The sequence below is a fragment of the Argopecten irradians genome, chromosome 2 (assembly GCF_041381155.1).
Source record: "Argopecten irradians isolate NY chromosome 2, Ai_NY, whole genome shotgun sequence".
NCBI classification, from domain to species: Eukaryota; Metazoa; Mollusca; class Bivalvia; order Pectinida; family Pectinidae; genus Argopecten; species Argopecten irradians.
In genome coordinates, this window is record NC_091135.1 from 2,731,224 (window position 1) to 2,756,899 (window position 25,676).

General features: G+C 32.6%; 3 protein-coding genes across 3 annotated transcripts; 1 reads left to right on the forward strand and 2 right to left on the reverse strand.

Annotated features, from left to right (window-relative positions):
- Positions 1 to 564: 564 nt before the first annotated feature.
- On the reverse strand, positions 565 to 3,765 carry LOC138314131 (beta-crystallin B2-like). Its single transcript, XM_069254309.1, has 5 exons — positions 3,601 to 3,765; positions 2,669 to 2,787; positions 2,205 to 2,316; positions 1,186 to 1,328; positions 565 to 872 (listed from the first exon to the last, which is right to left on the reverse strand). Exons 1-5 carry the CDS (start codon positions 3,628 to 3,630, stop codon positions 734 to 736), a joined length of 543 nt encoding a protein of 180 aa, XP_069110410.1. The 5' UTR covers positions 3,631 to 3,765; the 3' UTR covers positions 565 to 733.
- Positions 3,766 to 10,792: 7,027 nt separating this feature from the next.
- LOC138314132 (beta-crystallin B2-like) lies at positions 10,793 to 13,996 on the reverse strand. The gene is made up of 5 exons (XM_069254310.1): positions 13,837 to 13,996; positions 12,902 to 13,020; positions 12,431 to 12,542; positions 11,414 to 11,556; positions 10,793 to 11,100 (listed from the first exon to the last, which is right to left on the reverse strand). Exons 1-5 carry the CDS (start codon positions 13,864 to 13,866, stop codon positions 10,962 to 10,964), a joined length of 543 nt encoding a protein of 180 aa, XP_069110411.1. The 5' UTR covers positions 13,867 to 13,996; the 3' UTR covers positions 10,793 to 10,961.
- A 6,333-nt stretch (positions 13,997 to 20,329) lies between these two features.
- On the forward strand, positions 20,330 to 23,986 carry LOC138316853 (beta-crystallin B2-like). The gene is made up of 5 exons (XM_069258503.1): positions 20,330 to 20,448; positions 21,198 to 21,316; positions 21,670 to 21,781; positions 23,223 to 23,365; positions 23,674 to 23,986. Exons 1-5 carry the CDS (start codon positions 20,419 to 20,421, stop codon positions 23,807 to 23,809), a joined length of 540 nt encoding a protein of 179 aa, XP_069114604.1. The 5' UTR covers positions 20,330 to 20,418; the 3' UTR covers positions 23,810 to 23,986.
- The last annotated feature ends 1,690 nt before the right edge of the window (positions 23,987 to 25,676 follow it).

Sequence of the window (25,676 nt, forward strand, 5' to 3'; positions counted from 1 at the left end):
AAGCCAGTTAAACAAACACACTTTTGGTCATGATCAGTCACGCGTAGGCCTGCGTATACCGATTGCGGTATATGCAGCAAAACTAATTATGCGTTGCGACAAATCAAAGGTGAATTTCAATTGTTTGTATGCATTGTATATTTGCGTAATTATTTTTTTTTTAAATTTGATATTTTGACTGAAATTAAATTCAAGATAGCGACTGTTTTTTTCGCTGAATATCCGTTCTAGGGACCAGGAATTGACTTTGACTCAACCGGAGTTTCGAATCATCGAAATTTGAGGTATCCGCTCTTAAAATACATAAACAAAGAAGGGGGGGAAAAGCGGACTTCAAAATTAATTCGAATCAACCGGAATTTCGAGTCAAGTGATTTTGAGACAACGAGTTTAGACTGTATTGTTATAAGATACGATCTTCGGCGGTTATACCAGAAAAATATCCGTCTATTCTGTGTACACATTTCTACGTAATTTTGCACCGTCTTCATATAGGATCTGGGTAGCTTCAGTTGCGCTGATCCGGATCCCCTGAGATTAGTGGCAAAATAAAGAAAAGAAATCTAAAATTGAACAGTCTTTTATTGATATACTAGTGCCATGCGGTAACGTTGTCAAGAATGTCATCAGTACCACGCTTTAAGAGGTCATTGGTGATTTTAGTTTATAATCATCAATCACATCGGATATTGAGTAAACTTGCTGGTTTGTCCTCATCCTCATTACGTCTATCTTAGCTATCAAGAGTAATAGGCTTCAGGGATGATATGGCGTTGTTCTGGAAGTGACCCTCAGACGACGTTCCGTTGAAAGCTCCTCTGGTGAACAGGTACTGGGGTCCTTCGTAATTGGCGTCACGGTAGGCTATCCAGCTACATGTAGAAGAGGAACAATCAAATAGTTAGTATCACTTCACAAACATATTCATGTAATAAAAATGAATCTGCTCTTCATCAATCTAAGGGAAAGGATATTATTGTTTGGTAAATAGCTGATATAGTAAATTAACATATACTCCAATATGGGTGTGAGATTACAGCGCCCAGAAAACGGCGATGGCATGAACACTGAAACGGAAACTGTGTATTCCTACAGGTATGCAACTGAAGTGATTTGTCTTCAGACGGATTTTAAATACATTATAAAGATATATTGTATCGCATCCATATTTGTATATACACTTACGCTCCGCTCCTGACGGTCACAGAAATGATGGTATCCTGAAAGGGAGTTCCAACGAGGTTTGCGTCAGCATTCTTAAATGTTCTCTGTTGTCCAGTAAAGGACGACCCAGTGTAGACAGTCATCTCTGGCTTTTCTGTGAATTCCTACAAGACAGATATCAAGACTATATTTTCATGGTTTATGATAAAATACAAAGATTACTATTTTGTGAGATTAAGAATATAAAACACTTGAATTTCGACAAAAAAACACACACACACCCATAAAAAACGCAAACAAGCTATACTTTCAATATTAGCAGGTGTTTTAAGCATGTCTAAATAATCTTGCCACGGATTTACATGAAATTTCGTATTCATTTATTTATTTATTCATTTATCTATTTATTCATCATTTATTTTTTGCAAATTATGGTGAAAAGAAAACAAATAAAGGACATGTGTGTAGGAGATTTAGTTATACTTTCTCATTGTCAATCAATTAATCAGTCTTTGTTCTCTAATACTTGTTATTACATCATGTCATTATGGTTTTACTAGCAAAACAATTGACAATATCTAAGAGTGTTGATGTAATTAAGCCGCATTTTTTTCTAGCATAATCAAAATATCAATTTCTTTTTCATGTATAAGTATTTTTCCTTAAATCTTAAATTTCATTAAATCTGGCTTTCTGAATGGCTTACTCTTTTTTGATACCACTATGAAAAAAAATCCGAGAACTGCGCAAAAACCCAACGTTATTGTGACGTCACAATATGAATGTTGACGTTGCGTATTGATAAGAAAAAAATCCCTTGCAAATCAATGAAATCGTGCGTGTATACGTATTTCATTTTATCAAGTAGTCTGGAAAATTAATTATAAGCATTGATGTCACTAATTTTTTAATTTCATCAGTTTGCAAATACAATTTCTTACATCCCCCAAGTAAATGATAAAAAATAGTGATATGAATGCTGAAGATAACCTTTGAAATTTTATAACCATTGACACCACGTACAGGTATGCCTTACTTACCACTTCGATTGGTTTGAGAGATGACGTACAAAACTCGGATAGATTTACAGTTTGTCCCTCCCAAACCACATAGATATTTCCACCAAAATTTTGCTCCTTGTAAAGCACCCATCTGTAAAATATTGAAAATTATACGACTGTATCATAAAAATACACAACGAATATCAACCAACACAGTGCAAAACACTATAACACAAAGGAAGATAAGACCTGTCAAGTAAATGTATATCAGTGTTCAGAAGCAGTAATGAACGCCCTAGCTGACGTTTTATTTGGATTTTTAATGCAATGGAATTTAGTGTTTTGTCATACCTTGGTATTTCTAGATATGTATCAATGTTAATATAAAGCCATAATAAGTGAAGATGTTACGTACCAAAATTACATTTCTAAAACGACAGACAACACGTTACAGTTATGGTATTTGTATATGATTTTATTACTTTAAATGATACCATACTTACACCCCGCAAGTAACAGTGACGGAAGAAACCTTTTTGAGCCCAGAGAAGTCCAAATTATACAGAGGTCCGGAAACATTCTTCAGGATACCTTTACGATCAGGCTCCTCGTAGATGGTTATCTGGGGTGTATTGGAAAATATCATTATAATATGTAATATTTATTTCGTAAGTATCGCAGTAAATCAAATTACTCTTCTTACCTTATTATCTACCTTCTCTGAAAGAAGGACATCAAAGTTGAAGCCTTTTAGATGCATTACATATAAGTGTGAATGGACATCAATGGACTTAGAAAATTGGTATTTACAATGTAGTATTTTAATTAAAAGCGGAAAGAAAACACACAAATTAAATACATTACATTACATATCCAAATAGGTAAAGCGAATAATTGACAGTGTTAATATTAACAATTATCTTAAAATCAGGCTTGTACAAAACACCCTTTATTTGTAAAATAATAAGAACTATTATTATGATTGGACCATCCGTAAGAACAGTTAGAAAGAACATCCGGTAAAAGAGCACCGAGCTCTCAATTTATGAGAACAGTATATTTAGTTGAGACAATGTCGTATACGGAACAATCGAAAAAAATAGATCTGGAATCATATTACATAATTACTGAACTGACTGAGTTCCATTTATTCCACTACGCGCTACATTTGTTTTTGATAATTGTTATATGTAATCGCTACTATCTGCATTATTCATATCAACTTTAAATATCCATATTATACCTGAACCAACTTAATTAATCATATCATGCTGAGGCAGCTATACAGTCTTTTAACGTCTCAAAAGGTAATACTAATAAGAACGAAAGTGTGTGATAATGAATGGCCAATTAAATCAAAATCAAAAATATATGGTTTAACAAGTGGCGATTGAACACACAGGTCTTTAAAAAGGAAAGAAAGTTTGGTACTTACTAAGGGTGTAACAGCATTATGAGCACTCATTTTCGTGATCAGGTATGATCAGACAGCAAGGATTATGGTATCTTTAGCTCTCTTATGGCTACCAGCAACAGCTTGTGCTTTCTCAGGTGCGGTGTGGTGTCCGTCTGGTAGTGGTCCGTAATATACCTTGTTACCCAAGTGTATATCCGGGACGCTGCGAAGAAGGAAACACAAGTGGACGGAAACTGATTGCTCGACAACTTAACATGGGGAACAATTTCACAATTCTAGTCTAGTAACCACATGATATGTTTAAGTGTTTGCTACACGGATTTGGTTTGTATCGAAGCGGATATCCTTTCATTTTGTATATTTTTTGTGGTCCATCATATCCGTACGGTGTCGAGTGAGATTTGTAAGTCCACGAAAAGCTCAGTACCGCTTCCGAGAGTTTCAGCATGGATACGCTTTTACCTAATTACTTTACTGGATAAGTAATATCTCTGGATAGTAAATACAGGATTATTGTGCATGTGCCCTTGTTTTATGTATTTGTAAAGATGTTTTGACTGTAAAATCATATACATTGTCCTATATTGAAATATAATGAGGTAAAAACGGTATAAAGTTAGTATATTAATAATCCAAAATAAAAGGCCAAAATTTATTCAAAGTAAAATCAAAACCATTTCTATGGAATATATATATTCAGCCACTATAGGGCCTTCTTCAGTCAAAAATAATACTAACACAACGTGTTCGTCTACTATATTAGACAGATCACGATAAAATACTGGCACCGGATTCGTTAATCAAATTGAATAGCGAAAAAGATCTAAGGAGGTGTTCTACGGTTTTCAAGTCTTGAAATGATGTCTATATAAGTTTTACTGAATCACGAATACGGTGCTGGCATCAGATTCGTTATTCAAACTCAAACTAATTTATCGAGGTATATAGTTTTTCTGAGGTTGTGAAATTATGTTTTGATCTGTTTTTATGTTTTGAAATTGTTATTTATTTGTTCATTTTTAAATACGAATAAGGTACTGGCACCGGATTCGTTATTCGATTCCCGAATCCTGAATCCCAAATCCGATGCTAACTTCACATCGCGAAACCCGTGAGCTCGAACCCATTATGACCAACCCGATACCCTTAGACTTGCTACCAGCCTTTAAAATATTGAAAACATCACTAAATTTTAGCTTGATTTGGCAGATATTGTTTGTCTCCAAGAGACACATTGTACAAGTACAGTAGAACAGATTTGTGAAAGATAATGGGGACATCAGTGTACTTTTAATAATTTAAATTCTAGATCTGCAGACGTTGCCATTCTTTTTAGGAATACCCTTGAGTATACAATACACTGAAGTAGGTTAGATACATGTAATGATGGTAGGTTTATAATACTTGATATTACAGTCAACAACAACATTTTCATTTCGACTTGCATCTATGGTCCTAACAAAGACACCCCAGATTTTGTTTGAAAATAAAAACAGAACTCTCATGGGCTGGGAAGATTTGCCAATGATTATTTGTGGTGATTGGAATACTGTTCAGGATAGGAATATTGATTCTAGTAATATCATTAGAAACAATAATCCAAAGTGTCAGGAAAGTATAAAAAATATATCATAGAAAATTGATGATAGAGACCCATGGTGAAATTGTAACCTAGAACAAAGAAGCTTTACATGGCGACATACAACCCCTATCAAACAAAGCAGGTTAGACTACTTGTAGTTTTTGGTAACACATGACATATGTACTATAAGACCATATCATCATATATCCCTACAGGCTATCGAACAGACCATTCATGTATCGTGTAAGACAGCAATCTTGATTATAGTCAGAGAGGAAAGGGCTACTGAAAACATAATGTTAAACTGTTAGGTGACATATTTATGTTATGTTGATTTAGTAAATGTGTTAATGAAACTTTAGATATATGTATTATGTGTTCGGATACACATGATTTGGAGACTGCTGTAACATTTCGAATAAACTCGCAATTACTCTTTGAAATACTGAAAATAAAAATCAGGTCTTTGACTATCTTTTATTCTGGAAATAACACACGTGAAATGAAGAAGAAGGAGAAAACTTTAGAGAGTGATATTGCAGAAGTAGAATAAGAAGTTAACCAAAGACCATCAAGAGATGTTTTTATCTAAATTGGAGAATATGACTAGTTAACATACGCACAAATAAAATAATAGGCGTCATGTTTAGACCTAAAGCCACGTGGTATGATGGTGAAAGAAATTCCAAGTACTTTTGTAATCTAGAGAAAAGAAATTATGTAAATAAAATAATTTGTGAATTGATATAATAATATCGAAATTTGTTTGAAGATATGGGTGAAATTCTAAAGGGAGAATCTAGCTTTATTTAATAATTTGTACCAATCAAATAATAGGAAGACTCAGGACATTGAGAACTCATCATTTTTTTAATCATGCAGTGTAGCTAAGTGCAGAAGAAAAAGAAAGTTGTGAGGGTTTTTTGAATTTAAGGGAAATATCTCTATCTTTGAAAAATATGAAAAATAGGGAAAGTCCCGGGTTGGATGGTTTAGGGCAGAATTTTATAAATAAAAAAACCAATGGAAGGACTTAGGAACACTGCTTTGTAAATCTGTTAATAATGCATATGAAAATGGAAAACTTTCAGACTTTCAATGTCAAGGAATTATTACATATTTGCCAAAAGAAGGAAAGGGTAGAAGGTTTATTAAAAATTGAGACCCATTATTAAAAAAAAAGACTACAAAATAACAGCAGCAGCAAATAGAATAAATTCAGTATTACCTCATACAGTTAGCATATAAAACAAATATTAAGGGTAGGTTTATAGAGGAAAACACGAGACAGCTTTATGGTATCATGCACCTTTTAGAAGAAAGAAAAACAAACCAGCTTAATTATCCATGATCGATGTTGAGAAAGAGTTTGACACTATACAATGGGATTCATAGATGAAGCCATGGGAGATTTTAATTTTGGGGATTCAATTAGAAGATCGTTTAAAGTTTTATATAATGATTCAAAGAGTTGTGTTATAAATAATGGAAATATTTTCAGTCTTCATCGTGGTTGTCGTCAAGGTAATACACTCTCTCCTTATATTTCATTATAGGTGTCGAAATTCTTTCTTTATCTCTTAAAGCAAACCTAGATGTCAAACCACTTAGAATTACGGGTAAAACGCTTTTTTTAGGCCAGTACACAGATGACGCTTACATGTTATTAGATGGTTCCAGCCAATCTCGATAATGTAGAAACTTGTAGAACTAGTAGAAGCACTATGCATAAAAGTTCAATGTCAATTTGAAATTAATTGATGAAAAACCTGTAAACGAATGACAAGAAAAGAAGAGAATTAAATTAAATTTAAGGGATACCTTCAACATGGATACATATATCTGTATTTCAATACACACAAGAAACAAAGTTACAAGCTTTACAATATAAGATTCACCACAGAATACTACCAACAAAATCCTTTATTTTTTTAAATAAAATTGAAAGACGATAATTTATGCTCATTCTGTAGTGGAGAAGAAGAATCAATCCAACAATCCTCTTCAACTGCTATTTTTCTAACAAATTTATACAAGAATCTAATGTATGGTACTGTGAAAATGATGAACTTGAATATTATTTAATTTTAAGTGAATCTCATGTTATGTTTGGAAGTGCTAATTTTGAAAACAGTCTAACCTGCTTTTTGGTACTAATAAAATACCATGTTTATACATGCAAATGTTAAAACATACTTCCTCACTTTCTGTTATGCAAATTGTCCTCCACAGAAGTCATCAAATTAGAAAAATACATTAAAAAAAAGAAACAAACTGAGCAAGTTTTTTTCTGAGAAAATGGGGGCCAATTGCTTTAATTTAAGTAGTTTATGAATTGTCCATGTCAGAGTGCTTTCATCTTAAGTTTGTAAAGTAATAGCTGAATAACACTATGCGCCTGTTATGTATGATTAATTTATGATCATGTTTTGATGATTTTTTAAGAATATTTACTAATTTTCTTAAAGATTAGTGGAATTATATGGATCTATATATATATGTCAAAGTACTGATATACATATGTAATAAACAGTCATTTACCTTTAGTTATATTTGTGATGTATACAAGATACATGTACATAATTGGCACAAACTTAATATCTTTTCTGTTGTTATATTCTTACCATTAGTCCAGAACATGTTACCTGTACCGGAAAGGGTCAGAATCATCTGCAATCAATCCACTTATAATTTATATATATATGAAGACATTGTCTAAGAATATGAAAGGATACCGGCTTTTACACGAAGAACAATGGATAAGGTTGTTGGACACAAAGACTCCAAAAGGATGTAATGTAAAAGCAGTGTGATGCAACACAGACTGAGTACGGGAAAATTCATAACGTTATTTTGGCGTATTATTATGGAAGACGTCATAATGTATGTTATGACGTCGTGGATAGTGAGACGTTCTATTATCAAGATGATAGCAAGATTGTGACTTGATCAGTAGACTGCGATTCATTTCCCAGACGAAGGCTACGTAGCCAAAACTTTGGAACAGAGACTGTTTGTACTATGTATATATAATTATATCTAAAGTAACCATGGCAATTATTTATTTATTTATCTATTTATTTATTTTATGAATTTATCATTTAGTTATTTTCATACTATTCATTTGTTTATTTAATTACTCATTTATGTTTTTTGTTTTGTGTAAACATACAGCAAATATATAATAAGAAAAGTTGATCTGGTACTATAAGAAAAATTGATAGTGAGAATCAGATGGAGTGAGACATAGGATGACTGTTTGTTGATGTTAGATATATAAGTTATGCACTTAAGAATGAAAGGGTGGAGAGATGTTTCTGTGTTTAGGTGGGGATGGATGTACATGTAGGTGTGATGATCGAGAGCCCTCGTGTGTGGGGACATTTGTTTGTGAGGAGGCTGACCCCAGGGCCCCAAACATGGCAGTTTCTACAGAATATTCTGGGCAATAAAAAGTTCACAAAAAACCTAAATATTGTCGTCTATGGAAAATTACTTGGTTCTGCGGTCTCTCTAAGTTACATATCTACAACCAAAATCAATTTATCGATAGATATGGAACGTAAATATTGTTGATGTCTTGTTGCTTTTGAGTGAAAAATGAATGACACCAAGAATAATTTAAAAAAATGTTTCATGAAAGTTACTATAATTATATAACAAAAATCCATTTGAGTACTGTATAATTACCACTGAGGATAGTGACCAGACACAAATAATTGAACAAACCATATTATTATTATTTACTTCTTACATTTTTACAAATTTTCATAGTTCGTTTTTCAACAAATTGTCCAGAATCTACACACTTTGATCATGTTTCTCCCAAAACTCCATGAAAGCTTTATTCTGATTAGTCGGAATTTCCGAAGAGTCTTTCTTTCAAGCAAATGTGTTACCATTGAGTAGAAATAGCTGATCTAGATGGTGAATAGAAGTGGATTTGTTATTGATATATTAGATATATTGTGCAACTTTCCACCATTTCTTAGAAGGAATAGTTGTATCAGATAGGGAGTTTTTCATATTTTCATTATGTGATTTTTTTTCCTTCCCGTACCTTACTGATGGTTTCATATCTTTTGAATCTATAGGTTTCCCATCGGACTGCAGAATTAGTTTATTTTGCTTTTTTGTGTGTCTGTTGTTCGTTGTTGTTGTTGTGAAGATACCAGTATGTTTATTAATGAAGTTAATTAAATTTTGTTATTAGTATACCAAGATGGCAGTGTGGATGTAGATTGGCCATATTGATATTTATCAAGTAGCTTCATCATGTCCTGGAGTTGTAAGTTATCGTGGTAAAGATCTCGCACATTTACTTATCGTCATCATGTATGAATTAGTATATCAACTGGTCGCGTATACCTGCTAAAGAAATATTTTAAATATTGTGTAATCATATATTTTTATAATTCATTTCATTTTCAACGAATCTTTTTATTAAATATGCCTACGATCACAGTAACTAATTAAGCCATATAATTTAGACTGAACATTTCTGCAGTGTACCCTCATCTTACGCAGTTTTACATGCTTGATTCCAATGTCTGTAGATCTCTTTGCATATGACTAACGCTCAAAATTTTTCTTATTCGAAACTCGTTATCTCAAAATTCAAAGACCAACGAAATTAATTCGACTGATCCGGAATTCAACTCTTGAAAAACATAATGTCATTAGGTTTGATAAGAACGTGGTTTAAACAGTCCTTATCTTATGATTAATACAGTCGGGTACATGCCTATTACCGTGATCAGCATAATATCGTGATTTTCCAACTTATAAGGTTTGTATTAAATGATATTGTTTTTATGATTTCAGATATTTTTGGATTTTTTAAATACACAAAATAACTTGAACTACGATAATATGATCGTCACGATAATAGGCACACACATGATCATGATTCCGAAATTAACTCGCACCCAATGCAAGCCAGTTAAACAAACACACTTCCGGTCATGATCAGTCACGCTAATCGAGCCATGCAATGCGTGACTGTGTATATGTCACAGTTATAAAGTAACACTAATTAGGAAGCCAGACTTGAAAGGATTATTTAACAGTTCATCATAAATTAGCAGTCATCGTGTTGTAGTATGATCCATAGGCCTGCGTATACCGATCGCGGTATGTGCAGCAAAACTAATTATGCGTTACGACAAATCACAGGTGAATTTCAATTGTTTGTATGCATTGTATATTTGCGTAATTATTTTTTTTAAATTTGATATTTTGACTGAAATTAAATTCAAGATAGCGACTGTTTTTTTCGCTGAATATCCGTTCTAGGGACCAGGAATTGACTTTGACTCAACCGGAGTTTCGAATCATCGAAATTTGAGGTATCCGCTCTTAAAATACATAAACAAAGAAGGGGGGGAAAAGCGGACTTCAAAATTAATTCGAATCAACCGGAATTTCGAGTCAAGTGATTTTGAGACAACGAGTTTAGACTGTATTGTTATAAGATACGATCTTCGGCGGTTATACCAGAAAAATATCCGTCTATTCTGTGTACACATTTCTACGTAATTTTGCACCGTCTCCATATAGGATCTGGGTAGCTTCAGTTGCGCTGATCCGGATCCCCTGAGATTAGTGGCAAAATAAAGAAAAGAAATCTAAAATTGAACAGTCTTTTATTGATATACTAGTGCCATGCGGTAACGTTGTCAAGAATGTCATCAGTACCACGCTTTAAGAGGTCATTGGTGATTTTAGTTTATAATCATCAATCACATCGGATATTGAGTAAACTTGCTGGTTTGTCCTCATCCTCATTACGTCTATCTTAGCTATCAAGAGTAATAGGCTTCAGGGATGATATGGCGTTGTTCTGGAAGTGACCCTCAGACGACGTTCCGTTGAAAGCTCCTCTGGTGAACAGGTACTGGGGTCCTTCGTAATTGGCGTCACGGTAGGCTATCCAGCTACATGTAGAAGAGGAACAATCAAATAGTTAGTATCACTTCAGAAACATATTCATGTAATAAAAATGAATCTATTCTTCATCAATCTAAGGGAAAGGAAATTATTGTTTGGTAAATAGCTGATATAGTAAATTAACATATACTCCAATATGGGTGTGAGATTACAGCGCCCAGAAAACGGCGATGGCATGAACACTGAAACGGAAACTGTGTATTCCTACAGGTATGCAACTGAAGTGATTTGTCTTCAGACGGATTTTAAATACATTATAAAGATATATTGTATCGCATCCATATTTGTATATACACTTACGCTCCGCTCCTGACGGTCACAGAAATGATGGTATCCTGAAAGGGAGTTCCAACGAGGTTTGCGTCAGCATTCTTAAATGTTCTCTGTTGTCCAGTAAAGGACGACCCAGTGTAGACAGTCATCTCTGGCTTTTCTGTGAATTCCTACAAGACAGATATCAAGACTATATTTTCATGGTTTATGATAAAATACAAAGATTACTATTTTGTGAGATTAAGAATATAAAACACTTGAATTTCGACAAAAAAACACACACACACCCATAAAAAACGCAAACAAGCTATACTTTCAATATTAGCAGGGTGTTTTAAGCATGTCTAAATAATCTTGCCACGGATTTACATGAAATTTCGTATTCATTTATTTATTTATTCATTTATCTATTTATTCATCATTTATTTTTTGCAAATTATGGTGAAAAGAAAACAAATAAAGGACATGTGTGTAGGAGATTTAGTTATACTTTCTCATTGTCAATCAATTAATCAGTCTTTGTTCTCTAATACTTGTTATTACATCATGTCATTATGGTTTTACTAGCAAAACAATTGACAATATCTAAGAGTGTTGATGTAATTAAGCCGCATTTTTTTCTAGCATAATCAAAATATCAATTTCTTTTTCATGTATAAGTATTTTTCCTTAAATCTTAAATTTCATTAAATCTGGCTTTCTGAATGGTTTACTCTTTTTTGATACCACTATGAAAAAAAATCCGAGAACTGCGCAAAAACCCAACGTTATTGTGACGTCACAATATGAATGTTGACGTTGCGTATTGATAAGAAAAAATCCCTTGCAAATCAATGAAATCGTGCGTGTATACGTATTTCATTTTATCAAGTAGTCTGGAAAATTAATTATAAGCATTGATGTCACTATTTTTAATTTCATCAGTTTGCAAATTCAATTTCTTACATCCCCCAAGTAAATGATAAAAAATAGTGATATCAATGCTGAAGATCACCTTTGAAATTTTATAACCATTGACACCACGTACAGGTATGCCTTACTTACCACTTCGATTGGTTTGAGAGATGACGTACAAAACTCGGATAGATTTACAGTTTGTCCCTCCCAAACCACATAGATATTTCCACCAAAATTTTGCTCCTTGTAAAGCACCCATCTGTAAAATATTGAAAATAATACGACTGTATCATAAAAATACACAACGAATATCAACCAACACAGTGCATCGCTCTATACAATGTAACACAAAAGATAATAATCCCTGTCAATTAAATGTATATCACTGTTCAGAAGCAGTAATGAACGCCCTAGCTGACGTTTTATTTGGATTTTTAATGCAATGGAATTTAGTGTTTTGTCATACCTTGGTATTTCTAGATATGTATCAATGTTAATATAAAGCCATAATAAGTGAAGATGTTACGTACCAAAATTACATTTCTAAAACGACAGACAACACGTTACAGTTATGGTATTTGTATATGATTTTATTACTTTAAATGATACCATACTTACACCCCGCAAGTAACAGTGACGGAAGAAACCTTTTTGAGCCCAGAGAAGTCCAAATTATACAGAGGTCCGGAAACATTCTTCAGGATACCTTTACGATCAGGCTCCTCGTAGATGGTTATCTGGGGTGTATTGGAAAATATCATTATAATATGTAATATTTATTTCGTAAGTATCGCAGTAAATCAAATTACTCTTCTTACCTTATTATCTACCTTCTCTGAAAGAAGGACATCAAAGTTGAAGCCTTTTAGATGCATTACATATGTGAGTGTGAATGGACATCAATGGACTTAGAAAATTGGTATTTACAATGTAGTATTTTAATTAAAAGCGGAAAGAAAACACACAAATTAAATACATTACATTACATATCCAAATAGGTAAAGCGAATAATTGACAGTGTTAATATTAACAATTATCTTAAAATCAGGCTTGTACAAAACACCCTTTATTTGTAAAATAATAAGAACTATTATTATGATTGGACCATCCGTAAGAACAGTTAGAAAGAACATCCGGTAAAAGAGCACCGAGCTCTCAGTTTATGAGAACAGTATATTTAGTTGAGACAATGTCGTATAAGGAAAAATCGAAAAAAAATAGATCTGGAATCATATTACGTAATTACTGAACTGACTAAGTTCCATTTATTCCACTACGCGCTACATTTGTTTTTGATAATTGTTATATGTAATCGCTACTATCTGCATTATTCATATCAACTTTAAATATCCATATTATACCTGAACCAACTTAATTAATCATATCATGCTGAGGCAGCTATACAGTCTTTTAACGTCTCAAAAGGTAATACTAATAAGAACGAAAGTGTGTGATAATGAATGGCCAATTAAATCAAAATCGAAAATATATGGTTTAACAAGTGGCGATTGAACACACAGGTCTTTAAAAAGGAAAGAAAATTTGGTACTTACTAAGGGTGTAACAGCATTATGAGCACTCATTTTCGTGATCAGGTATGATCAGACAGCAAGGATTATGGTATCTTTAGCTCTCTTATGGCTACCAGCAACAGCTTGTGCTTTCTCAGGTGCGGTGTGGTGTCCGTCTGGTAGTGGTCCGTAATATACCTTGTTACCCAAGTGTATATCCGGGACGCTGCGAAGAAGGAAACACAAGTGGACGGAAACTGATTGCTCGACAACTTAACATGGGGAACAATTTCACAATTCTAGTCTAGTAACCACATGATATGTTTAAGTGTTTGCTACAAGGATTTGGTTTGTATCGAAGCGGATATCCTTTCATTTTGTATATTTTTTGTGGTCCATCATGTCCGTACGGTGTCGAGTGAGATTTGTAAGTCCACGAAAAGCTCAGTACCGCTTCCGAGAGTTTCAGCATGGATACGCCTTTACCTAATTACTTTACTGGATAAGTAATATCTCTGGATAGTAAATACAGGATTATTGTGCATGTGCCCTTGTTTTATGTATTTGTAAAGATGTTTTGACTGTAAAATCATATACATTGTCCTATATTGAAATATAATGAGGTAAAAACGGTATAAAGTTAGTATATTAATAATCCAAAATAAAAGGCCAAAAAGTATTAAAAGTAAAATCAAAACCATTTCTATGGAATATATATATTCAGCCACTATAGGGCCTTCTTCAGTCAAAAATAATACTAACACAACGTGTTCGTCTACTATATTAGACAGATCACGATAAAATACTGGCACCGGATTCGTTAATCAAATCTACGGTTTTCAAGTCTTGAAATGATGTCTATATAAGTTTTACTGAATCACGAATACGGTGCTGGCATCAGATTCGTTATTCAAACTCAAACTAATTTATCGAGGTATATAGTTTTTCTGAGGTTGTGAAATTATGTTTTGATCTGTTTTTATGTTTTGAAATTGTTATTTATTTGTTCATATTTAAATACGAATAAGGTACTGGCACCGGATTCGTTATTCGATTCCCGAATCCTGAATCCCAAATCCGATGCTAACTTCACATCGCGAAACCCGTGAGCTCGAACCCATTATGACCAACCCGATACCCTTAGACTTGCTACCAGCCTTTAAAATATTGAAAACATCACTAAATTTTAGCTTGATTTGGCAGATATTGTTTGTCTCCAAGAGACACATTGTACAAGTACAGTAGAACAGATTTGTGAAAGATAATGGGGACATCAGTGTACTTTTAATAATTTAAATTCTAGATCTGCAGACGTTGCCATTCTTTTTAGGAATACCCTTGAGTATACAATACACTGAAGTAGGTTAGATACATGTAATGATGGTAGGTTTATAATACTTGATATTACAGTCAACAACAACATTTTCATTTCGACTTGCATCTATGGTCCTAACAAAGACACCCCAGATTTTGTTTGAAAATAAAAACAGAACTCTAATGGGCTGGGAAGATTTGCCAATGATTATTTGTGGTGATTGGAATACTGTTCAGGATAGGAATATTGATACTTGTAATATCATTAGAAACAATAATCCAAAGTGTCAGGAAAGTATAAAAAATATATCATAAAAAATTGATGATAGAGACCCATGGTGAAATTGTAACCTAGAACAAAGAAGCTTTACATGGCGACATACAACCCCTATCAAACAAAGCAGGTTAGACTACTTGTAGTTTTTGGTAACACATGACATATGTACTATAAGACCATATCATCATATATCCCTACAGGCTATCGAACAGACCATTCATGTATCGTGTAAGACAGCAATCTTGATTATAGTCAGAGAGGAAAGGGCTACTGAAAACATAATGTTAAACTGTTAGGTGACATATTTATGTTATGTTGATTTAGTAAATGTGTTAATGAAACTTTAGATATATGTATTATGTGTTCGGATACACATGATTTGGAGACTGCTGTAACATTTCGAATAAACTCGCAATTACTCTTTGAAATACTGAAAATAAAAATCAGGTCTTTGACTATCTTTTATTCTGGAAATAAAACACGTGAAATGAAGAAGAAGGAGAAAACTTTAGAGAGTGATATTGCAGAAGTAGAATAAGAAGTTAACCAAAGACCATCAAGAGATGTTTTATCTAAATTGGAGAATATGACTAGTTAACATACGCACAAATAAAATAATAGGCGTCATGTTTAGACCTAAAGCCACGTGGTATGATGGTGAAAGAAATTCCAAGTACTTTTGTAATCTAGAGAAAAGAAATTATGTAAATAAAATAATTTGTGAATTGATATAATAATATCGAAATTTGTTTGAAGATATGGGTGAAATTCTAAAGGGAGAATCTAGCTTTATTTAATAATTTGTACCAATCAAATAATAGGGAGACTCAGGACATTGAGAACTCATCAATTTTTTAGTCATGCAGTGTAGCTAAGTGCAGAAGAAAAAGAAAGTTATGAGGGGTTTTTGAATTTAAGGGAAATATCTCTATCTTTGAAAAATATGAAAAATAGGAAAAGTCCCGGGTTGGATGGTTTAGGGCAGAATTTTATAAATAAAAAACTAATGGAAGGACTTAGGAACACTGCTTTGTAAATCTGTTAATAATGCATATGAAAATGGAAAACTTTCAGACTTTCAATGTCAAGGTATTATTACATATTTGCCGAAAGAAGGAAAGGGTAGAAGGTTTATTAAAAATTGAGACCCATTATTAAAAAAAAGACTACAAAATAACAGCAGCAGCAAATAGAATAAATTCAGTATTACCTCATATAGTTAGCATATAAAACAAATATTAAGGGTAGGTTTATAGAGGAAAACACGAGACAGCTTTATGGTATCATGCACCTTTTAGAAGAAAGAAAAACAAACCAGCTTAATTATCCATGATCGATGTTGAGAAAGAGTTTGACACTATACAATGGGATTCATAGATGAAGCCATGGGAGATTTTAATTTTGGGGATTCAATTAGAAGATCGTTTAAAGTTTATAAATAATGGAAATATTTTCAGTCTTCATCGTGGTTGTCGTCAAGGTAATACACTCTCTCCTTATATTTCATTATAGGTGTCGAAATTCTTTCTTTATCTCTTAAAGCAAACCTAGATGTCAAACCACTTAGAATTACGGGTAAAACGCTTCTTTTAGGCCAGTACGCAGATGACGCTTACATGTTATTAGATGGTTCCAGCCAATCTCGATAATGTAGAAACTTGTAGAACTAGTAGAAGCACTATGCATCAAAGTTCAATGTCAATTTGAAATTAATTGATGAAAAACCTGTAAACGAATGACAAGAAAAGAAGAGAATTAAATTAAATTTAAGGGATACCTTCAACATGGATACATATATCTGTATTTCAATACACACAAGAAACAAAGTTACAAGCTTTACAATATAAGATTCACCACAGAATACTACCAACAAAAATCCTTTATTTTTTTAAATAAAATTGAAAGACGATAATTTATGCTCATTCTGTAGTGGAGAAGAAGAATCAATCCAACAATCCTCTTCAACTGCTATTTTTCTAACAAATTTATACAAGAATCTAATGTATGGTACTGTGAAAATGATGAACTTGAATATTATTTAATTTTAAGTGAATCTCATGTTATGTTTGGAAGTGCTAATTTTGAAAACAGTCTAACCTGCTTTTTGGTACTAATAAAATACCATGTTTATACATGCAAATGTTAAAACATACTTCCTCACTTTCTGTTATGCAAATTGTCCTCCACAGAAGTCATCAAATTAGAAAAATACATTAAAAAAAAAGAAACAAACTGAGCAAGTTTTTTTTCTGAGAAAATGGGGGCCATTTGCTTTAATTTAAGTAGTTTATGAATTTTCCATGTCAGAGTGCTTTCATCTTAAGTTTGTAAAGTAATAGCTGAATAACACTATGCGCCTGTTATGTATGATTAATTTATGATCATGTTTTGATGATTTTTTAAGAATATTTACTAATTTTCTTAAAGATTAGTGGAATTATATGGATCTATATATATATGTCAAAGTACTGATATACATATGTAATAAACAGTCATTTACCTTTAGTTATATTTGTGATGTATACAAGATACATTGTACATAATTGGCACAAACTTAATATCTTTTCTGTAGATATATTCTTACCATTAGTCCAGAACATGTTACCTGTACCGGAAAGGGTCAGAATCATCTACAACCAATCCACTTATAATTTATATATATATGAAGACATTGTCTAAGAATATGAAAGAATACCGGCTTTTACACGAAGAACAATGGATAAGGTTGTTGGACACAAAGACTCCAAAAGGATGTAATGTAAAAGCAGTGTGATGCAACAAAGACTGAGTACGGGAAAATTCATTACGTCATTTTGGCGTATTATTATGGAAGACGTCATAATGTATGTTATGACGTCGTGGATAGTGAGACGTTCTATTATCAAGATGATAGCAAGATTGTGACTTGATCAGTAGACTGCGATTCATTTCCCAGACGAAGGCTACGTAGCCAAAAATTTGGAACAGAGACTGTTTGTATTATGTAAATATAATTATATCTTAAGTAACCATGGCAATTATTTATTTATTTATCTATTTATTTATTTTATGAATTTATCATTTAGTTATTTTCATACTATTCATTTGTTTATTTAATTACTCATTTATGTTTTTTGTTTTGTGTAAACATACAGCAAATATATAATAAGAAAAGTTGATCTGGTACTATAAGAAAATTGATAGTGAGAATCAGATGAAGTGAGACCTAGGATGACTGTTTGTTGATGTTAGATATATAAGTTATGCACTTGAGAATGAAACGGTGGAGAGATGTTTCTGTGTTTAGGTGGGGATGGATGTATATGTAGGTGTGATGATCGAGAGCCCTCGTGTGTGGGGACATTTGTGTGTGAGGAGGCTGACCCCAGGGCCCCAAACATGGCAGTTTCTACAGAATATTCTGGGCAATAAAAAGTTCACAAAAAACCTAAATATTGTCGTCTATGGAAAATTACTTGGTTCTGCGGTCTCTCTAAGTTACATATCTACAACCAAAATCAATTTATCGATAGATATGGAACGTAAATATTGTTGATGTCTTGTTGCTTTTGAGTGAAAAATGAATGACACCAAGAATAATTTTAAAAAATGTTTCATGAAAGTTACTATAATTATATAACAAAAATCCATTTGAGTACTGTATAATTACCACTGAGGATAGTGACCAGACACAAATATTTGAACAAACCATATTATTATTATTTACTTCTTACATTTTTACAAATTTTCATAGTTCGTTTTTCAACAAATTGTCCAGAATCTTTGGACAAATCAAGCTGATTTCAAGAGATATTTCATATTACATTTTTATGAATTTCGCCAATTGAATAACGAAGTTAAAACAAAGAAAATAAATATTTGTTACAATGTATGTAATTGTTCATTTTCACAAAAAAAAGAACCCAAATTAAGGAGAAATTTTTCAATTTAAAAAAAAAAAAATTAAAATAGACACTTTTACAATTTCACAAAAACCTGGTTATACTTAATCGCAAGGCTATTTGATATGGAATTTATCACAGGAGTTCATTAATTTCATATGCCTCGAGCCGTATGGCTTTGTGTCTGCTCACTATAAGTCAGTAGTAATAATGGTTCACAAGTGAATTTTAGGTCTACATGTATTGCCCAAGACACATTAAACACTTGAAATTGATGCACCCTAAATACCTAACCAGAAGGCTAAGAACTATTCATCTCTATAAAATCATCTGCCTAAAAGGGAAGGTCAAAACGGGATCGCCAGAAATATGTTTTTAATTTGATTGTAAGTTTCATTTATTTAATGACTCCGTAGCTATTGAATCTTGTCTACAATCTGATTTTGTAAATGTCAAAAAAATGATATGATATCAACAAAATGGTCATTAATAATGCAAAAACTCAAATTTATGTTAAATGACAACTTTGCTAGTTGATTAATATGGGAACAGAGATTTTGACTCAAAATCTGAAAGGAATTTAACAGAAAACAATAATGGGTGTATAATGTAATTAATATGATATATGACTAATGGGAAGCATAAATACAAATACATAAAACTAGGGCACAGGCACAATAATCATATATTGACTATCCAGAAATACATATCCAGTAAAGTAATTAGTTAATAACATATTCATGCTAACAGCCGTAATAAGGGATTCGACTTAGAACCGGTACTGATATTTTCATTGACTAATCAATCTCCCTCGACACCGTCCGGACATGACGGACCACAAAAAATGCAATATGGAAGGACATCCGCTTCGATAAAAAACCAAATCCGTTTAGCCAACACTTATCCTCTGGATACTACACTAAAATTTTGGAATTGATCCTAATGTTAAGTTGTCGAGCAATCAGTTTCCGTCCATTTGTGTTTCCTTCTTTGCAGCGTCCCGGATATACCCTTTGGTAACAAGGTATATAAAGGACCACTACCAGACAGAAACCACACCGCTCCTCAGAAATCACAAGTTGTTGCTGGTAGCCGTACGAGAGCTAAAGACATCAGAATCCTTTCTTTGCTGTCTGAACATACCTGATCAAAATGAGTGCTCCAGATGCTGTTTCACCCTTAGTAAGTACCAAACTTTCTTTCCCTTTTAAAGACCGGCGGTTCCGGCGGTTTTGATTTAATTGGTTATTCATTATCAAACATTTTCATTCGTATTGGTGTTACATTTTGAGACCTTAAAAGACTGTATAACTGTCTTAGCATGAGATGATTAATTAAGTTGGTTCAGGTTAATATGGATATTTAAAGTTGATATGAATAATGCAGACAATAGCGATTATATAAAACAATTATCAAAAGCAAATGTAGCGCGTAGTTGAATAAATAGAACTCAGTCACTTCAGTAATTACTTAATATGATTCAAGATCTATTTTTTTCTCGATTGTTCCGTATACGACATTGCGTCAACTAAATATACTGTTCTCATAAACTGAGAGCTCGGTGCTCTTTTACCGGATGTTCTTTCTATCTATTCTTACGGATGGAACTGCTTCAATCATAATAATAGTTCTTATTATTTTAAAAATATAGGATGTTTTGTAGAAGCCTGATTTTAAGATATTTTTTTAATATTAACACTGTCGATTATTCGATTAATCTTAAGTTTTACTGATATTTCTATTATTACAAATTATGTGACCATGTGATATGGAGATTATCAAACTCGTTCAATAATCTGATATATGCCACTCGCCTAAAGGCTCGTGGCATATCAAATTATTAAACTCGTTTGATAAATTTAAGATCACATAGCCACTCATGTAAAATCCTCTATCTACATAATACAATAATGGTTTCCAATACATCCCAGATAACCATCTACGCCAAATCTGATTGTAAAGGTGCCCTGAAGGATGTTTCCGGACCTATATATGATTTTGCCTTCTCTGGGTTCAGAAAGGTTTCTTCCGTCAAGGTTACTCGCGGGGTGTAAGTATTACAATTTCAAGAATTGAAGTAACATATTAATATCATAATTATAAATTCTTGTCCGTCGTTCTGAAATTGTAATTTTGGTACGGAACATGTTGACATTGTGGCTTTATATTAACATTGGTACATATCTAGAAATACAAAGGTATGATAAAACACTAAAATCCATTGTATTAAAAATCCAAATAAAACGTCAGCTAGGGCGTTCATTACTGCTTCTGAACAGTGATATACATTTAATTGACAGGGATTATTATCTCTTGTGTTACATTGTATAGCGCGATGCACTGTGTTGGTTGATATTCGTTGTGTATTTCTTTAATGCATTCGTATAATTTTCAATTTTACAGATGGGTGCTTTACAATGAGTGCAACTTTGGTGGAAATATCTATGTGGTTTGGGAGGGACAAACTGTAAATCTATCCGAGTTTTGTACGTCATCTCTCAAACCAATCGAAGTGGTAAGTAAGGCATATCTGTACGTGGTGTCAACAGGTAAACTATTGCAAGGTTTTCTTATAAAGTTACATGTGCTATAAATGTCATACTCACGAATCATAGAGAGCTTTAGATATATTATTCTCCACCAAAAGTTACCAACATTGTGAGAATTTTAATTTCATCTTTCAATGCATAGGTTATATTTTTATAGTAGCTGAAAGAGCTGAAAGTGAATTTTGGCATTACTACCAAAAATCATTAGTTTTACAACTATGATACAGTCCTATAATGAAGCCAATTTGTCGTATACAATTTCATGTCAAATTTTACAGTATTATTAGTAATTTTAAAGTGATTTCTGTAGGTATGTCTGATTCTAAACATACATAAATTATAAAAAGCAAGATTTTACTTCGCATAAGTTCTGTGTTGTGACTAACCTTTATAAGGCATCATATACCTGCTTGTGTATCAATTTCAATGATTTTCACAGCTTAATTGATCAACGTCTTAGCTTTCGATAGATCATTGAAGAAAAGATGTCAAAATTTTCGCCCAGTTACGGCATATACTATTATATCTAACTCTAAGCATAGATGTATTTTTTTTAAAATTTTATCGGGGTAAGAAAGAAATTGTGTTTGGAAGCTGTGAAACCGAGTAGCAACCAAATTATATTTCATTACCAGATGAAATTAAAAAGGATAGTGACATCAATGCTTATAATTAATTTTAAAGACTACTCGATAAAATTAAATACGTTTATACGTACGATTCCATTGATTTTCCAATGAAATATTGTTTCCAATCAATACGCAACGTCAATATTTCTATCGTGACGTCACAATAATGTCGGGATTTTGCGCCATACTCGGATTTTTATATAGTGGTATGAAAAAAAGAGTAGGCAATCAGAAAGCCAGATTAAGAGTGAAAACAAAGAAAAATATCTACATGTGTAAGAACTATGAGAATACTTATCTAGCATATGAACGTAATCAAACTGTTTGCTTTATGAAAGAAAACGAAAAAAGATATTTTCATTATACTAACAAACATATGCGGCTTAATTGCAACAACACTCTTGGATATAGTAAATTGTGTTGCTAGTATGACCACAATGAAATGATGTAATAACAAGTATTAGAGAACAAAGACTGATTAATTGATTGACAATGAGAAAGTATAACTAAATCTCCTACACACATGTCCTTTATTTGTTTTCACAATAATTTGGAAAAAAATACATGAATAAAATAAAAAACAAATTAATAAATAAACAAGTTGAAAAATAGTTCTCATGAAAATTGGTGGCAAGATTATTTAGACTTGCTTAACTCATCTGCTAATATTGCAAGTGTAGTATATTCTTAATCTCACAAAACAGTAATGTTTGCATTGTGTTATAAACCACGCAGTTAACATTAATATGGAAATATAGTCTTGATATTTGTTTTGTAGGATTTCACAGAAAATCCAGTGATGACTGTCTATACCGGACCGTCCTTTACTGGACAACAGAAAACATTTAGGAAGGTTGACGCAAACCTCTTCGGAACTGAATTTCAGGATACCATCACTTCGGTGATCGTCGACAGCGGAGCGTACGTGTATATACAAATATGGATGCGATGCAATATCTATTTCTTTAAAATCGTTTTGAAGACACATCACTTAGTTTGAATAGCTGTAGGAATCCAAAGTTTTCCGTTTCAGTGTTCACGTCATAGCCGTTTTGTGCGCATTGTAACCTCACACCCGAATTGGCTTATATGTTTATTTACTACATCAACTGTTTACCATGCAATAGTGTTCCTTTTCCTTAAATTGTTGAAGAACAGATTAATTTCATAACATGAATGGTTATGTAGTGATACTAATTGTTTGATTTATATTTCTCTTAATCTTGTAGCTGGGTAGCCTACCGTGACATCAAGTACGGTGGACCCCAGTACCTGTTCACCAGAGGAACTTTCAACGGAACGTCGTCTGAGGGTCACTTTCATAACAACGCCATATCATCCCTGAAGCCTATTACTATTGGTTGACCTTGCTGGGATAGACGTAACAAGGACGAGGTCAACTCTGAAAGTTTAATCAATATCCGATGTGATTGATGATTATAAACTAAAATCACCAATGACCTCCTAAAGCGTGATACTGATGTTATTTGGACAATGTTACCGCATGAAACTAGTATATCAATAAAAGTCCATTGGATCTCAGATTTGGTTTCTTTCTTTTTTCTTACTTATGGAAAATGAAATGTTTTACTAGTATTTCATTTAAAAAAAATTATTGACAAAGTCTCAAGTTTCAAGTCAAATGGATTAAATAACAGGCAAAGCCTAAATAAATTCTCTCCAATTGTGGCAAAAGTAATAGTTTAAACTTACATTAATTATAGATATTATATCTAAGTTTTGAAATGAAAATTTTACAATAATTAAAGGGAGATAACTCTTTTGCATACTCCATTCACACATCACACATAATATAAATACAGCTATTATTTTATTACAAAAACATGTTATATTACTAGTTAGACCACATATTACTCAGACAATGACCAACAGTCCATGTATATATATATACACTTGTCATTGCTCTCAATACTGTTAACTTTCTTGAAAATAATTGAAAATATACATGTATATACTTTTAATATAATATGTATATGCTGTATAAATAATATAACAAAGTAACAATATTAAAACAACCATGCTCAACAAAATATTCCAAGTATATCTTTGTCAGAGGATAATTAGAGTAGAATATATACAATGTTATTCAAATGTTATATAGTGAACATTGCATAATTTTTGAGAAAAATATTTTTTCTTTAAATTTCAAAAGCTTATTTCAAAAGCTTATGTCATGGCTAATTTAATCCATATAGAGATTAAAACGTTTGATTTACAAATATATAGGTGAACATCATGAAGTAATTGTCTGTTTATAGTTTCATCACAGTCAGGACAGCCTTGAAGAAGAATATTGTTATCAATATGGTTATGATTTGCATAATTACTAATGGAGGTGAACAGGGAAAGTCTATGTTGGTCATATAAAGGGCATTCGGGAAAGTAGTGGGATATAGTGGAGGGCTGAAGTTGGTTGGAACTAGGAACTCGCAACCAACTTCAGCCCTCCGGATATAGTTTCATTTTCATAAAAACAAGCACAAGATGTATCATGAGATAGATGGTCAGTATATAGGTGGGAATTAACATTACTACACAAATTTCTAAGTTGACAAAGAATAATATTAGCTCTTCTATCACCTTCTGTTTTAAAAATTTGGGTTGATTCAATTACAACTGGGACATCTTTATTAAGTTGGTGTTTAAAGGCTGAAAGAGAAGGAGAGTTAAAGAGATTGTTATCAGAAGCGTTAATAGTGCGACACATTAGTGGGATGAAACTATCAAAATAATTATTAGTTCTGTATATTGGTGGATTAAATATTCTTGTTTGTCTGAGAGCGTAGCCATTATTGTTTTGATTGTTCATGAAAGGAATTAGGACATCTTGTAAGTATTGTTGTGATAGGCCATGCATTATTTTGTACATCATTGTTAGTTTGTGTTTGTGTCTTCTTACTGATAGTGTTTCCCATCCAAGTTCTGTATAAAGTTTATCGTGAGATGTTCCAGACCTAAGTCCTGTTATAATTCTGACTGCTTCTAATTGGACAGATTCTAAAAGTTCTTTTGATTGTTGAGTGCAATTATCCCATATGCATATACTAAGATTGGCCTAATAAATGTTGTGTAAATTTTAATTAATGACTGACGATTCGCTTTATTTTTAATGTAAAGAAGAATGTTTAATCTACTGTATGTTTTTTCATATATCTTAAGGATGTGTTGTTTCCATGATGCATCGTCCTTAACCCTAGGTGTTAGTGTTCTG

Excerpts from the sequence above, each read along its gene's own strand:
- LOC138314131 (XM_069254309.1), bottom strand. The coding sequence starts at position 3,630 with ATGAGTGCTCATAATGCTGTTACACCCTTA. Across the intron at positions 2,317-2,668 it reads GTCACTGTTACTTGCGGGGT|ATGGGTGCTTTACAAGGAGC; the intron begins GTAAGTATGGTA and ends AATATTTTACAG. Across the intron at positions 1,329-2,204 it reads CTCTCAAACCAATCGAAGTG|GAATTCACAGAAAAGCCAGA; the intron begins GTAAGTAAGGCA and ends TCTGTCTTGTAG.
- LOC138314132 (XM_069254310.1), bottom strand. The coding sequence starts at position 13,866 with ATGAGTGCTCATAATGCTGTTACACCCTTA. Across the intron at positions 13,021-13,836 it reads ATAATGCTGTTACACCCTTA|ATAACCATCTACGAGGAGCC; the intron begins GTAAGTACCAAA and ends AATACACCCCAG. Across the intron at positions 12,543-12,901 it reads GTCACTGTTACTTGCGGGGT|ATGGGTGCTTTACAAGGAGC; the intron begins GTAAGTATGGTA and ends AATATTTTACAG.
- LOC138316853 (XM_069258503.1), top strand. The coding sequence starts at position 20,419 with ATGAGTGCTCCAGATGCTGTTTCACCCTTA. Across the intron at positions 20,449-21,197 it reads CAGATGCTGTTTCACCCTTA|ATAACCATCTACGCCAAATC; the intron begins GTAAGTACCAAA and ends AATACATCCCAG. Across the intron at positions 21,317-21,669 it reads GTCAAGGTTACTCGCGGGGT|ATGGGTGCTTTACAATGAGT; the intron begins GTAAGTATTACA and ends TCAATTTTACAG.